We start from the raw sequence: 14,349 nt of genomic DNA, 5'->3' as shown, positions 1-14,349 counted from the left end.
ACCCTCACGTCTGAGTGATGGGAAGGGTGTGTGGAGAGGAAGGCGGAGAGGAAGGTGGAGAGCGAGGCCGGGGGGGGGGGGGGCGGGCATGGGAGGGAGGCACCCACTGTAGATCAGCTCAGCCCGGGGCCAGGCCACCTCTGCCTGGGCTGGGCCTCTCGGCTGCAGCTGATTTGGGGGGGGAAAGATGGGGCCTGCCCTGCGGCCGCACCCACAGCCTCAGGGGCACGCAGTGAGCTTATAAACACACCGCCACACGGGCCCACACGTGTGCACGCACCCACCATCACATACGCAGACCCAGCAAGGCTCATGCGCACACAGCAGAACTGACTGCACATGAACACACGCATACATGCAGACTCCTCATGTAGACGTAAATGCAGACGTTCATTAGAACGGCAGGGCTGAAGGACCTTAAGCCCTTTCCTCCATCTCCCACGCAAGACAGAGGAACTGAGACCCAGGAAAGGGAGGGACTGTCTCAAACCCCATAATCTGATGGTGTGGGTGGATCTCAGTCCTCCGCAGGCGCACGCACACGCACCTGCACAACGTTCCTTCCGTAACCGCACCTTCTCAAGGGCTCAGGCTGGCCTCTCCCTCCCAGGAAACCCCCAGGAAACTACAACCAGTCCCCCCATGAGCTGCTGAGCTTCCTCCCAATGATCCCGATGAGCCGTGGAGGGAAGGCAGGGTGGGACTGAGACCCCCCACTGTCTCCTCCCTCATGGAGCCCGCTTCAGGGCCCATCGGACCCTCTTTCTCCGTCGCTCTTTCTGGATCTTGAATCCTGTCTCTACCTCGGATCCAGCCCTGGCTGTCAGTGAGCACCTGCTTTCTCTCACTCCCGTGTCTGTCTCAGTTCCTCCCCAGTCCTTTCTCTGCCGCGCTCTGTCCCTTTCACTCTATTTTCTTTCTCTCTCTCTCTCTCTCTGGGATCTTTTTTGGCCTTCCAGGAAAAGCTGACGTGGCAGCGCCAGCAGCCCCCTGGTCAGAGGGAGTGAGGCCCCTTTGGGGTGCAGGAGTCACAAGCTGAGCAGCCACAGCTGGGGAGGGGTAGCAGCTCCGTGGGAGGGGGTGCGGAGGAAAGGGAAGAGAAATTCTGGCCTCTGCCAAGGGCAGGGGGTGCAGAACAGGGAGCAGGAAGGAAAACCTCTGTGGGAAGAAGCGGGCACGTCCCCTGCCCCGGTGACCAGCATGCCTGGGACTGTCAGGATTTTAGCACCAAAAGTCTGGCATCTTGGAACACCCCCTCGGTCCTCGGCAAACTGGAACAGTTGGTCATTCTATGATGAACTACTGAGGCCCACAGGAGCCAAGGCTGGGGTAGGCAGGAAGGGCTCCCAAACCTGGCCCCTCTTCTCCCCCTCCCCACTCCGCAATTCTTCCTTCCACTGCGGTGGGGCTTTTGAGGATCAAGGGGTGGTGGAGGCGTTTGAGGGCCTGAGGAGGGCTCTCCAGTCCTGGGGACTGAGCCCAGCTCACAGGAGGCCAGGACTGGGAAGATGGTGGCCCAGGCTGCCGACAGGGAGCTCCTGGGCTACGAGGAGGTAGGAGAGCCAACCTCAGGCTCGCCTCCCGCCTGATCCCATTATCTCTTGTGGGATGGGCTTTTGGGGAGGAATTTTCAGCCTATGACAGCTACGGAGAGATTAGAGGGGGCTGCCTAGGAGGTAATAAGCCCCCATCCTTGGAGGTATGTGAATAGCTGGGGGCTGTGTGCGACCCTCCCTCAGGTATACAGGGGTGGTCAAGTACCTTGGAGGCTCAGATGGGTTTGGGTTGGGGCCCACTTGGCCATGGTAGCCCTTGTCTTCTCATCCTTCCTGGAGGAGATGGGGCACGGCTGCACCCTCAGGCAGGGGTGGGATCTGGACAGTGGGCAAGAGTCGTCAGTGACCAACGCGGGTAGAGTCAGTTCTGCCCAGATAGGCGAGTCCCTGTTACTTTATCTGCCCTCAGCCCCCGATGCCTCCTCCACAGTGAGGTTCTGAGGGCCGACTAGTGTTCGGCTGTCATCAAGGCCTTCAAGGGTGGGGAACGGGGGTGCAAGGGCTCCCCTCCTTCAGGAAGGCTAGTAACGTACTCAACCACCTGACAAGAGTGCGGCTCTCCCACGTTGTGTGAAATGTTCCTCAGATGTCCTATCCAAAGGCACCGTGTAACCTTGGGCACGTCCCTGTCCCCGTCTGGACCCTGAGTGCCTATCTGTAAAATGAGGAGGTAGAGGAGGTGGCCTCTATGGTATTTTCATCTCTGGCATTTGATGACCACCCAGTTGGCCCGTTCGTCGAGTCAAGGAATATTTATTGAACATCTTTTCTGTGCCAGAAATTAACAGCAACTGGGGAGATGAGATGTCTGCCTTTAATGCACTTCCTCTCTAGTGGAGGGATCTCACATTAAACACATAGGAATACATTTCTGCCAAGTGAATTACCTGAGGAAACCTCTAATAGGAAAGACAGAGTCCAAACAAGCAAGCAAACAAGGAGACAGGCAGTGCAGACAGAAGGAAGCCTAAACAGAAAAGAGAGAGAGCTATCATCATCTTCACAGAAATAACCTACAGTATCCATGAAACAAGAACTGGGTACGACATATATTAAAGAGAACAGTCACCAAATTAAAAGGAATCTTTGAAATGTAAAGCTTACAAATCAAACGCTCCATTAGAAGGGCAGAATGGTAACATAGACGAGACTTCCTAGAAACAGCGACGGGAAGATACAGAAGTGAGACAAAGGAGGGGAAAGATGAGGACGTTAGGGGTTCCTCCACGAAGCACAACATCTGGTTGGTTAGGGCTCCAGAAGGAGAGAACAGAGAAAATGGAGGTCAGGAAATCATAAAGGGGTAAATCAAAAACTTTTCCAGGGCTGAAGAACATGAATTTCTGATTTGGAAGGGCAGGCCCTCAGCAAGGCGCAGCATAGTGAATCATCACCTCCAAGCTTCCAGAAAGACAAATCCCAGGTGGCACACACACACAATTGATGCCAACACAGTGGTGGAGCGCCCCACACCAGCCCTATAAGCAACAACAGAGCAACGGCTTTCAAGGGAGGGCCCCCTGTAAAGTTCTGGGGAAGAGATCTCCATCTGGAGTTCTCTACCCAGCTAGACTATCACTCAGAGTGACAAAGAGTCTTCAGACAGGCAGGTCCCACAACACCTCTCCTACAAGCCTTTTCCAGAAGGTACTGGAGGGCGGGTTCCGCCAAAGCAAGAGTGTAAACTGAGAAGGGGAAGATGTGGGATCCAGGAAGCAAGAGGCCCAAGCCCAGAGAGCTGAGCGATGGACCCCTGAGCAAGGGAGGTGGGCCATCTCTGTGTGACTGTAGCACAGCCAGGGTCCAAATAAACCGAACTGGAAGTGGCTCAGTTGGTTAAGTGCCCGACTCTTGGTTTCGGCTCAAGTCATAATCTCACGGTTCATGGGTTCGAGATCAGTGTCAGGCTGTGTGCTGAGAGCGCCAGAGTCTGCTTGGGATTCTGTCTCTCTCCCCCTCTCCCTGCCCCTCCCCCACTTGCTCTTGCACTCTCTCTCTCTCTCAAAAATAAATTAAAAAACTTAAAAAAAAAACGAATTGGAGCAAGTCAGAAGGCTCAGGGAGAGATTTCTCCAAGATAAAATGGATAGAGTACATCATGGGTTTATTTACGTTGAAAGGAGATTCACCCAGCTGGGGGAGAGTGGGGAATTGAATTAGTGAGAAGCACTAAAAAACCCAAAACAACAAGCCCCCCTTCCCCGCACCCAGATGAAGACAACTCCAGGGAAAACAAGCGTCATCGAGAAAGATGACGGTAAGAACTCCGAAGAAAGGCCAGGGAGGTCTATGAGGACAATTAAGCGGGGAGCCTGTTTTAGCTTCCGTGGTCTCTGAAGAGCTGCTCTGATGAGGTGATGTTTAATGGAAGCCTGAAATGCCAGGTCCCAGCCACAGCAGGAGGGTCTGAGGGCTGGGGCAGGGGGGGGTTCACACTCTGGGCCTTCACACTCTGGGCCTGTATGCTTTAGAAGGGGGAGCCCAGGGGAGGGTGTGGGCTCCTGAGAGCGCCTCAGAGGCAGCCCCCTGGCGTGGTGAGGCGGCCTAGGCATAGGCGGGTACAGCAGCACAACGACGCCCCCTCCCCCAGGAAACCCTCTGTGACTGGCACTGAGGTCGCTGAGTCTCCCCTCTGGTTTACTGAACTCCCGATGTATGTGCTTCCAGCCTCTAGTGGGCCTACCGAATTCAGGACTTGCCTCCCAATTCCCCAGCACAGCAACGACGACGCCAGACAAGGCTTCACCTGCAGTGGGTCGGAACTCGGACTGCGAGAATATTCTCAGTATCAGACTGAGGGGCTTTGCAGGGGGCACGCGGTGCTTGCAACCCCGCTTGGTGACAGGGGGATGGCGACACGGTGCGCTGGGATGGAGGGCTCCCCGGGGATGCTTTCATCCAAAGAGGATACCTGTTTGTCCTTGGCCCTGCCAGGAGGGTCAGGAGAGTGCTGAGCAGAATTCAGCCAGGTATATGGACAGGAGGAAAAGGAAGGCTGGGGCAGGGGGCTGAGGGGATATGAGTTGGCTTGCGCTGTGGAGGGCAAAAGTATCCAGTGCACAAAGTGTTTCGAGGGGTTCTCTCATCTTTTGGTTGGTCTTCTGGCTCTCTTGTTTGGGGCCTCTTTCTCCTCCCCATTCTGACTCCTCCGGGCCCTCCTGTTTGGGGGGAAAAGCTCAGATATACCCTCACCCTGGAGGCATATGTCCTTCCCACACAGTTAGTGCTGAGAGAGCGGGGCCCAGAGAGCAGTGCAGCCTCCACAGACAGGCAGCACCAGTGGTGGGATTTCAAGCAGTGTGGGAGGACACAGAGAATATTCCGGAAGGAGCGAGACCCTCAGCCTCACCTCTGCCTGCCGGGTGGGCAGTCCTGGGTGATGGAACTATCTGTGTGAGCCTGGGTCTCTCAGAATCCCAGTCAGGGAAACTGAAGTCCAACTGATTCGTGTCCAAGGCTCTCTGCTACGGGGTTCGGAGCCTTGTCATACCTCTGCCTGCCTCCCTGATCTCTCCCCTCCCGGCCAAGTGGGGAGCCAGGTCTGGCGCCTTGGCGCCTGGGGACCTCCCTGGACCACATGTGCTTAGAGCAGCCTAGCCTCAGAGCCAGCAGGCAGGCCTGACACAGACGAGGAAGATGTGTTTTCTTACAAAACCAGGACTAACATTTTGGCTTCTCGCTGGGGTGTTGGAGCCTGGTGGGGTTTTCATACACTTGGGCCTTCTCCGCTTTTCATTGAAACACAGCATCACCCACACAGACACATGGACACAAAGACACACACTTCTACACACACACACACCCCCTCCCAAATACACACACTCGCTTGTATACACCAGACAAACACAGAGACGACACAAAACGACGCAGTCTCACACCTACATGAACACACGCTCAAACGTTCCCAAACACACACATTCACACACACAGTCCCACACCCACATCCACACAAACACACATACACACTCATCCACGCCTAGAAATGTCGCACGCATGTGCACACACAATCACTCATACGGCCCCAGCTTGGAGAAGACCCCCCCCCCCCCACCTTTCCTCTTGTTTGAAGCGAGGTTAGAAGTTTCCCACCTTCCGGGAGACTCAATTCTCACTCTTCGATCCATAAAAATCCTCTCAGCCCCATCTTTTATTGGGTGCTGTCCAGCTAGTGCTGTGTCTTTAAGGAAGTTGAAGCTGCTAAAAGTGAGTGAGAGAGAGGGAAAAAAAGAAAAAAAATTTGGCATCTCTTCCCCCTCGAGTTTCTGGTGTCACTTATGAAACACGGGTCCTTGTTGCTGCAGAGAAGCAGTTGTTTTGCTAGAAGGAGGGAGTGTCCGGGCTGTCTGGGCTCCCTTCCTGCAGCCTGCTCTCAGCGAGGCCCCAGGCACCCTGTCTGGGGAAGGGCGGGCACGGGCGAGTGGTTCGAAGGTGGGGCAGGAACCAGGGTGCCCCTTCCTCCAGCCTCCACATCCTCCCTGCACGCCCGGTGGCCCCGCAGCCTGCCCTGGGCCAACTCTGTCCTTCGTTGGTCTTTGGTTCCATCTTAGAAGTGGATCCGCTTGGCTAAGAAAGAGTAGTTTGAAGGTAAGCCAGCGGGAAAGGGGGAGGCCTGCCGGGCACAGAGGCTCGACTGCCTGGCACTTTCCCGTTGGTTCGGGGTGCTTGGGACAATCCCTTATTTGGGTCTGTCCAGGGGGCGTCTGCCCCTCTAGCAACCGCATCCCCGGAAATCCCGGCAGCATTTGGGTTGAACCACTGGCCTCCCCCAGGCCAGCTGAGAGGTCCTGGCGGGGGTTTATTTAGGCAGCTGCCTGGCGTAGTCTGAAAGGAACAGGCCACGGGTGTGATTCTGTAGAAAGGGTTTGGTGTCTGCTGTGGTCATAGCCTGTAGGAGCGGGAGGGGGGCGGATGGGGTGGATGGGGGCGGTGTGCACTGCACAAGGGGCCTTGTCTGGGCCGGGGCAAAGCATACCTATGGGGGGCTCCGGTGGGAGGGACTGTGGCCAGGATGTGGGAGGGCAGGAGGGAGGTTCCATGGAGCGCTGGGGGAGGGGGCGGCTGAAAACGGATTTCAAGTCATAAAATCAGCTCGGAGCTGGCCGAGGCAGGGAGAGCTCTCTGCTTGGAGGAGGAGCTGGGGTCCTCTTCCGTCCCGTCTTCGCCCCTTCTGGCTGCATGACCTCGGGCAAGTCCTGGCCCTTCTTTGGGCCTCAGTTTCCCCTTCTGTAGAATGGGCAGGGGGGCTAGGTGGTGTTGGGTCTTAGCCGGATTCTGTGGGGGCAGGGCCTTGTGAGGGGGAAGAGCTCTGTCTGGCTGGGGTCCCGAGAGGGACGAGTGCCTTGCACGGGCCCTTGGGGTCACCTTGGTGGCGTGTCCTTCTCTGCAGGAGGTAGGATGCAGGAGCTGCGTTTGCTCTGCTGGGCGGTCCTCCTGGGCCTAGCGCAGGCCTGTCCCGAGCCCTGCGACTGCGGCGAGAAGTACGGCTTCCAGATCGCCGACTGCGCCTACCGTGACCTGGAGGCCGTGCCACCCGGCTTCCCTGCCAACGTGACCACGCTGAGCCTGTCGGCCAACCGGCTGCCAAGCTTGCCAGAGGGCGCCTTCCGGGAGGTGCCCCTGCTGCAGTCGCTGTGGCTGGCGCACAACGAGATCCGTGTGGTGGCCGCCGGTGCCCTCGCCCCTCTGGGCCAACTCAGGAGCCTGGACCTCAGCCACAACCTCATCTCCGACTTTGCCTGGAGCGACCTGCACAACCTCAGTGCCCTCCAGTTGCTCAAGATGGACAGCAACGAGCTGACCTTCATCCCCCGGGACGCCTTCCGCAGTCTTCGTGCCCTGCGCTCGCTGCAGCTCAACCACAACCGCCTGCACGCGCTGGCCGAAGGCACCTTCGCGCCTCTCACCGCTCTGTCCCACCTGCAGATCAACGATAACCCCTTCGACTGCACCTGCGGCATCGTGTGGTTCAAGACGTGGGCCCTGACCACGGCCGTGTCCATCCCGGAGCAAGACAACATCACCTGCACTTCGCCCCACGTGCTCAAGGGCACGCCGCTGAACCGCCTGCTGCCGCTGCCTTGCTCGGCGCCCTCGGTGCAGCTCACCTACCAGCCCAGCCAGGATGGTGCCGAGCTGCGGCCGGGCTTCGTGCTGGCCCTCCACTGCGACGTGGAGGGGCAACCGGCCCCCCAGCTCCACTGGCACATCCAGACGCCCGGTGGCACCGTGGAGATCACCAGCCCCAACGTGGGTGCCGACGGGCGTGCCCTGCCCGGGGCCCTGGCCGCCGCCGGCCGGCCTCGCTTCCAGGCCTTTGCCAACGGCAGCCTGCTCATCCCAGACTTTGGCAAGCTGGAGGAGGGCACCTACAGCTGCCTGGCCACCAACGAGCTAGGCAGTGCGGAGAGCTCAGTAAACGTGGCACTGGCCACACCGGGCGAGGGTGGGGAGGATGCGCTGGGACGCAGGTTCCACGGCAAAGCGGCTGAGGGTAAGGGCTGCTACACGGTTGACAACGAGGTACAGCCCTCAGGGCCGGAGGACAACGTCGTCATCATCTACCTCAGCCGCGCGGGGGGCCCTGAGGCTGCAGCAGTGGGAGGAGGGGCCCCTGGGAGGCAGCCCCCCGGCCTTTTCCTACTAGGCCAGAGCCTCCTCCTTCTCTTCCTCACTTCCTTCTAGCCTTCCCCTGTCCCCACCCCCCTTCCCTCCCCTGACTCTGTGGATGTCCCTTATAATAAGCAACACCTGGGTCTGAGGGTGGCAACTCCCAAGGCCGGTGTGGGGGACTTCACATCTTCCTACCTCCCTTCTCACCTCTTCTGGAACCCTCACCACCCCCGACTTCTAAACTTGCTCAAAGCTAGTGACTAGACCAGAATTTGATCCCATACTCACCGTGCGCGGTGCTGATTGCTGCTAACCACATGGCCCGTGCTCCCCCATCAGGGCAGCTCGCTAACAGGGCGATGCCCTAACCCCCCGGGGGAAGCCCCACCGATGGAATTGCAGGCACTGGGTCCGACCAGCTGGCAAAGGCTGGGGGCACAGGGTTGGGGCCGGGGGCTTGGCAGGGAAGTGACCTGAAGCAGACAGGGAATAGGGTCTCGGGCGGTGGCTGGCATAGCTTTGGGCTCTTGGTGACCTGCTCGAGTTCCCGCTGCCTCTTGGCATTCCCTGATGATCTGGGGGCTCAGGAGTCTGTGCCCTGATCTCAGACAGGATCGGAGGATCCGGGATGGCCTTCATCTCCTCCCACCCTGTGCCCCTCCACCCCGGACACCTATCCTGCCTTTCTCTCCAAGTATGCGTCTGTAGCCTGCCCCTCCAAAGAGGCTAGCCGTCCAGGGGGGCGGCCGAGAAATAAACAGCATTTCTGATGCTCCCTTGTGTCTGCCTGGCATTTTGTCTGAATCTAGGGTCCTCGCCCGCTGCCCTCATCCCGGTTGGGGACAGGATAGGGAGTCGGAGGATCAGGACAACCAGCCTGCTTGTCCACGCGTGACGGGGCCTGTGAGGCCCACACAGACTGTGTAGCAGGTAGCACAAGGGGTTGGGCCGGTGGGCTCAGCGCCGGGCCTCAAGCTGAGCTGAAGGGCAGATGATCCCTGTCCTCAAATGAGCCCACAGGACAAATGGGGGTGTGGGCCTGATGAGCATCCCAGAGGCTTCCCTTGGGTCCATGGTCCTGCACAGTGCTTCATGCCAGCAGTGGCCTAAGGAGGCATTGGGGGGGAGGGCAGGGAACGGAAGCACCCGGATTGTGGCCCCCCCCCTTCCCGGTCCTATTCCTGGAAGGGATGTTAAGGAATGGAGAGGAAATGGGGACAGACAAGGCAAGATGGGGAGGAAAGAGAAAGGGGGAGATGGGATGCAGGGTAGGGGCGAGAAGGGGGGAGAGGAAAAACACCCAGAGAGTGAGAACAAGAGAGCATCTTTGAGGGGGGAGCCCAGGAGACTAACGGTGCTTTCCAGGAAGAGGAAATGGTGTTCCTGGAGGAGAAATCGGCCCTGGGCGTCTTCCCCACACAGCAGGTGGATCGGCGGCTGACCTGGGGGGTGGCGAGGGCCTGGCAGCAGCCTGAGGGTCTCTTAGAGTGGGGAGCATGTAGATGGAATCAGAACCTGGAGACTAATCCCCACATCCGTGCCGAGTCAGCAGTGTGTCTCCCTCCCCCCCCCGTTTCCAGAATGAAGGGGGCTACACATAGGGACACGACCCTGTGGGAGAGGCTCTGCGGCCTCCCAGGTTCTGCACTCAGGACTGTTGAGCCCAGCAAAGTGGAGGCAGGGAGGCCAAGGAGTCTGGCCAACTTCCCTTCCCCTCCTCCTGGTCCACATGCAGCACCTCCCCGCCCCCCTCAGCAGCTTGCAGCTCCTGCTGAGCTGATGTCACCAGCAGCACATGTCAGGGATGTCTGCACATCTGGTGGGAAGCAGCAGGGTGGAGCCAAGTCCCCCGTGCCGTGCCACTTTGGGTAAATCCCTGCCCATCTCTGGGCTTCAGTTTCCTCAGAAAACAAAGGACGAGTAGGAAGCTTAAGGGTCCAACGGACTCTGATTATCGAAGGCTTGATATCCTAACTCAGCTTGGATCCCTGATGTCTCTGGCTCCCATTCACAGCTGAGCAAGCTTGGCTTTTGGAAATGGGACCTGGGCCTAAGACCTGAGTCAGGGGCAGCTGGGGAACAGCTGTGCTCTGAATGAAACAGTCACTCTCCCGCTTTAAAGTCATCTGTGGCTCCCTGTGCCCTCAGAGTGACGCCCAAATTCCCCGGCCAGCCATTCATTGTCCCTCTGCCTGACTCTCTGATGTCACCCTCCCTCCACGTGACCCTCTTGGACCTGCTAATTAATTGTTCCCGTAATAGTCTGTGATGTGTTATCTTCTACATCTTTACATATGCTGTTCCCTTGGTCTGGACACCCTTCCCCTCTTCCTCACTGGGCTAAGTTGGCTCAAGGAAGCCTTCCTGGGTGCCCCACCCCCTGGCCCCCACAAGGATGGGGTCCCTTCCTCTGGCTCACACAGCCCTGGGTGTCCAGTGTCCCAGTCTGATCACACTCTATTGTGACTGTTTCCTTGTTAAGGGAAGAGACCCAGTCTGCCTTCTCATCCCTGTGACGCTGTCAGTCACCAACACTGGGTCAGAAAGACATTTTTCTATGGGCTACAGTGGGATCAGAGCCCGCCCTCTTACCCACCCTCCCCCCCCCCACCCTCTGGGGCAGCCTTAAAGGCGGGTTTGAGCTCCCTGGCCCCACCCCTAGCTTCAAGTGTATTTGAGGCCGTGGTGGCGTGTGGGAATGTGGGCGAGGAGAGAGGTTGTGCAGACATCTCTCAAGGCCCCGCTGACCCAGATCTGTGGAGTGGCCACCTTTCCCCCACCCTCACCAAGCCCACAGTGGACCCTACACCCTCAGTCATCCATCCCCCACCTCCACCAGTCCCCAGCAAGGGAAGGGACCCCCCCCCGCCCCCCCCCCCCCCCACCTCAGCTGCCCTTCCTGGCTGCACACAGGGTCTACTCCTTTTAGGACAGCTCTACCCTGTGCCCCATCCCCCCTCTTCCGCTTCTTTATTCATATTGCTTCCATCTTCCTGAAATCTCTCTTCCCTAAGTCCTGCCCATTCCCAAGGACCCAGGAGAAGTCCTACCTCCAAAGCCAATGTCCACATAGTTCAGAGGTGGCATCATAGGATCCCCAGTCCCTCTACCACCCAAAAGGATATGGCTATGGGTTCTCCTCTGCCCCGCACGGAGTACCCAGCCCCACATGTGACCAGGATACCCCGACCCCACCCAAGCCCCATACATGATTTACTGGCAGTACGGGCAGTTTTCCCCCACGTACCCTCCTCCTACGGAGGACTGTTTCTCAGGGACAAGTTTATTACAGGGAGCACACTAACCCCTTTCATAATATCTAAAGGCATACCAATTGCAAAAATATCAGGCTCTCAAGTGTGGCCAGCTCGGTGTGGGGCCTGCTTTGAGCCATGACTTTGCTGCCCAGTAGGAGCCCATGGCTTCCTCCTGGGATGCCTCGCAGGAAGGCACGAGGCCCCCCCCAAGAGGAGAGGGGGAAGCTGGAGGAGAGAGGAAGCCCTGTGTCTGGTTCCGTGGTGGTGAGATCCAAGGCTGAGGTGGGGCTGAGCTGGAACGTGAAGCTGTTCTGGGCTGAACCTCACCAAGGCCAGGCAGGAGAAGACCGCAGTGAGGCTGAGGCTGGTGGCAGAGCCAGCATGGGGAGGGGCCTGGATGTGGCCTCCCCAGTTCCACTGGCTCCCAGACCAAGAGCCTACACCACCAATTACTTCCTCTGGAGCCCTTGCTGGCTTCCCAAGACAAAGGGTGCAGACCAGAGCCCTCTGGAAGCTCCTGGTATGGGCAGACCTCCATCCAACCACAGCGACCCCTGGCTTCTGATGCTAGTCGCTGATCCGGGGAACTTGCTGGCAGAGAGGCTGCCCTGGGGTGGCGGGGTGGGGGGGGGGGACGCTGGGGACACTGGGGAGGGAGTGGGCTGGGAGGAGGGGAGGACCCCAGCACAAACAAGGACAAGGTGGCTTCCCGCACCCTTGGGGCTGGGCTCCGTTGACCTAGGCCCCCGACAGGGCCGTCTTCCGGAAGGCCTGCAGGGCCGGGTTGTGCAGCAGCGTGTAGGCCAGACCCCAGCGGGCCCTGCCTTGGCGGGCCCTGGGCCCTGCTCCTCTGGCCACAGGGTCCTTGGTCTGCAGCAGCTGTATCCCTGAGAGGGAGAGACTTCCTGTGAGTCACTCAGCAAACACCCAGCCAACCCCTCTGGCACCAAACCTGAGCAGTCTGAAAGCCTCATGTGTGTTGTTGGGGAGGCTGGTGACCCCGGGGCTCCAGGGTGGGAGGTTGGGAGAAGTGTGGGCCGCAGAGGGGTGTTTGTAAAGGCTCAGGGTGTTGTCCCACAGCGGGCAGGCAGAAGAGAGAGGGGCCAGCTCTATGGAGGGGACTGGAGGAAGGGCTGGGACAGCCAGCTCGGTACCCACCTCCCTACTGCGAACTTCCCGGGCGGTAAGGAAGGGGAAGACCTCTCATTCTCTGCGTGTGAAGGGTGTGTGTGTGTATGTGTGTGCACTCTTACGGAACGAGCAGAGGGAGACAGTGTGCGGTGGGATCAAGGCTAAAAAATTACCCCGAGAGGCACCAGGAAAATGCTCACTTCCCTTCTCCCGCAGGCAGCGGAGGGAGAGAGGAAGTGAGCATTTTCCTGCGGTTCACTCCATTGTACGTCGTACATACTTCCTATGTGTGGCAGGGGGCGGGGGCATGCCTCGTCCCTCAGCAAAGGTGGGCTCAATTCCCGCCATCCCCAGGGGGAAGGCCCACCTTCTTCTTCCTCCCCGTGTCTGAGGCCATCCTGGGGGCCCCGGAGAGGCTGGGGCCGCCGTGTTCGCAGAAGCAGGTCACAGAACGCTGTCGTGGCTGGATGCAACTGGCTGGCCTCGATCTTCAAGAAGCTGCAGTATGTGTGGTAGCCTACGGTGGGTGGAGGACGGCAGCGCTGGGGGAGGAAGCCCCCCGCCCCCCGCCCCGCTCCGCCGCCACCCCTAACACACGTACCGGAAGTGTCCTGAGCAGCCTGCCGGCGCGCCCCCCGACCCCCTGAGCGCACGGCGCCTGCGCTGCCCGTGGGTCCCCCGCCCACACCTGCCACAGTCCCTCGTGGACTAGCTCGGGGCAGAGCCTCCCTCACTGCTTGCACAGCCTAAGCAACCCCTGCTCCTGGCCCCTGCCCAGCGGCCCTACCGGGGTCGAGATTGGCGGCTCGAGGTGGCAGCAGGCTGAAGTCCATCTGGCCAAGGTGGACAGCATTGTAGAGGGCAGAGAGGAGCACTCGCCAGGCAGCCACCACGGCGCCCACCAGCACGTTGATGGGGAAGAGAAAGAACGTGACTGCGGAGAGCGCTCGCCTGGGGTGGGGGGAGAGAAAAGGCTGAGGCTGGCCCTCCCTCACCGAGCCCCTTCCTCGGGGTCAGGGTCAGACCTAGGTACTAAGCACAGCCGCTGTTGTTCACTGCCTATCATTTATCGAGTATACCTTCTAAGCACCCTGCCCTGGGCCTGCTCTCTTGCCCCCCACCACGCTGGGAGACAGGTGGTGGTACTGAGGCCCAGAGAGACTGGATGGCTTAGCTAAGGCTGTCAATGGCAGAGCTGGGGCTTATGTCCTGGAACTTTCTGTGACCCCAGTGTCCCATCTCCCTCCTCTGGGTCCCTTGTCCACTGACTCCAAGTCTCTCCTAGGGCTGAGGTCCTCCCACAGCCTTTCCATCTAACATGGAAATAATGTTTCTGTTAACCTCCTTCCTGCAAAGGGGGAGACACATGGTTTTGGGGAACACAGAGGGTCCAGGGGAGAGCGGTGCTGATCCCCAAAGCAGGAAAGGCTCATGGAGTATTTCTGGCACTGTGACAGGTGAGCAGAGAGGTATTCTGGAGTCGGCTGGGCCACTGTTCCCTTTCTCTTTGGGAAAGTCAAGCTCTCCTACCCTCCACTGGGCTTCCCGAGAGGAAAGGGAGAGATGGCAGTGGAGGAAGAAGGACACAATAGGAAAGACCCCGAAGAAGAAGAGGCTGAGGTCCTGAGGAGACCACAAGCCCAGGAGCTGCCTCACCGGTTGGTTAGCTCTGGGTGTCCATGGCGAGTCTCTAGGAAGATCCAGTGGGCTGCCATGTTCTGCAGGACCACGGCCAGGACCAAGGTCAGCCAGAAGGGCCTGCAGGTGGGGTGGGGAGGATGTCACTGTTAGTGGCC

The 14,349-nt window shown here is 58.9% G+C and overlaps 2 protein-coding genes across 2 annotated transcripts in view; one reads left to right on the top strand and one right to left on the bottom strand.

Annotated features, from left to right (window-relative positions):
- Positions 1-5,827: 5,827 nt before the first annotated feature.
- On the top strand, positions 5,828-8,938 carry ISLR (immunoglobulin superfamily containing leucine rich repeat). Its single transcript, XM_042988413.1, has 2 exons — positions 5,828-6,140; positions 6,943-8,938. The coding sequence occupies exon 2, from the start codon at positions 6,951-6,953 to the stop codon at positions 8,235-8,237; it is 1,287 nt and encodes a 428-aa protein (XP_042844347.1). The 5' UTR covers positions 5,828-6,140; positions 6,943-6,950; the 3' UTR covers positions 8,238-8,938.
- A 2,479-nt stretch (positions 8,939-11,417) lies between these two features.
- Positions 11,418-14,349, bottom strand: part of STRA6 (signaling receptor and transporter of retinol STRA6) — a 24,134-nt gene continuing 21,202 nt past the window's right edge. Inside the window, exons 17-20 of the mRNA XM_042988412.1 lie at positions 14,210-14,311; positions 13,341-13,504; positions 12,921-13,070; positions 11,418-12,309 (exon numbers count right to left, since the gene is read on the bottom strand). Of these exons, the coding sequence (XP_042844346.1) occupies positions 12,161-12,309; positions 12,921-13,070; positions 13,341-13,504; positions 14,210-14,311 (565 nt within the window). The 3' untranslated portion in view covers positions 11,418-12,160. The remainder of the gene's footprint in view (positions 12,310-12,920; positions 13,071-13,340; positions 13,505-14,209; positions 14,312-14,349) is intronic.

Source organism: Panthera tigris, chromosome B3 (assembly GCF_018350195.1).
Source record: "Panthera tigris isolate Pti1 chromosome B3, P.tigris_Pti1_mat1.1, whole genome shotgun sequence".
NCBI classification, from domain to species: Eukaryota; Metazoa; Chordata; class Mammalia; order Carnivora; family Felidae; genus Panthera; species Panthera tigris.
The sequence above is the reverse complement of the archived record's forward strand: the minus strand, read 5'-3'. Positions and strand labels throughout refer to the sequence as shown.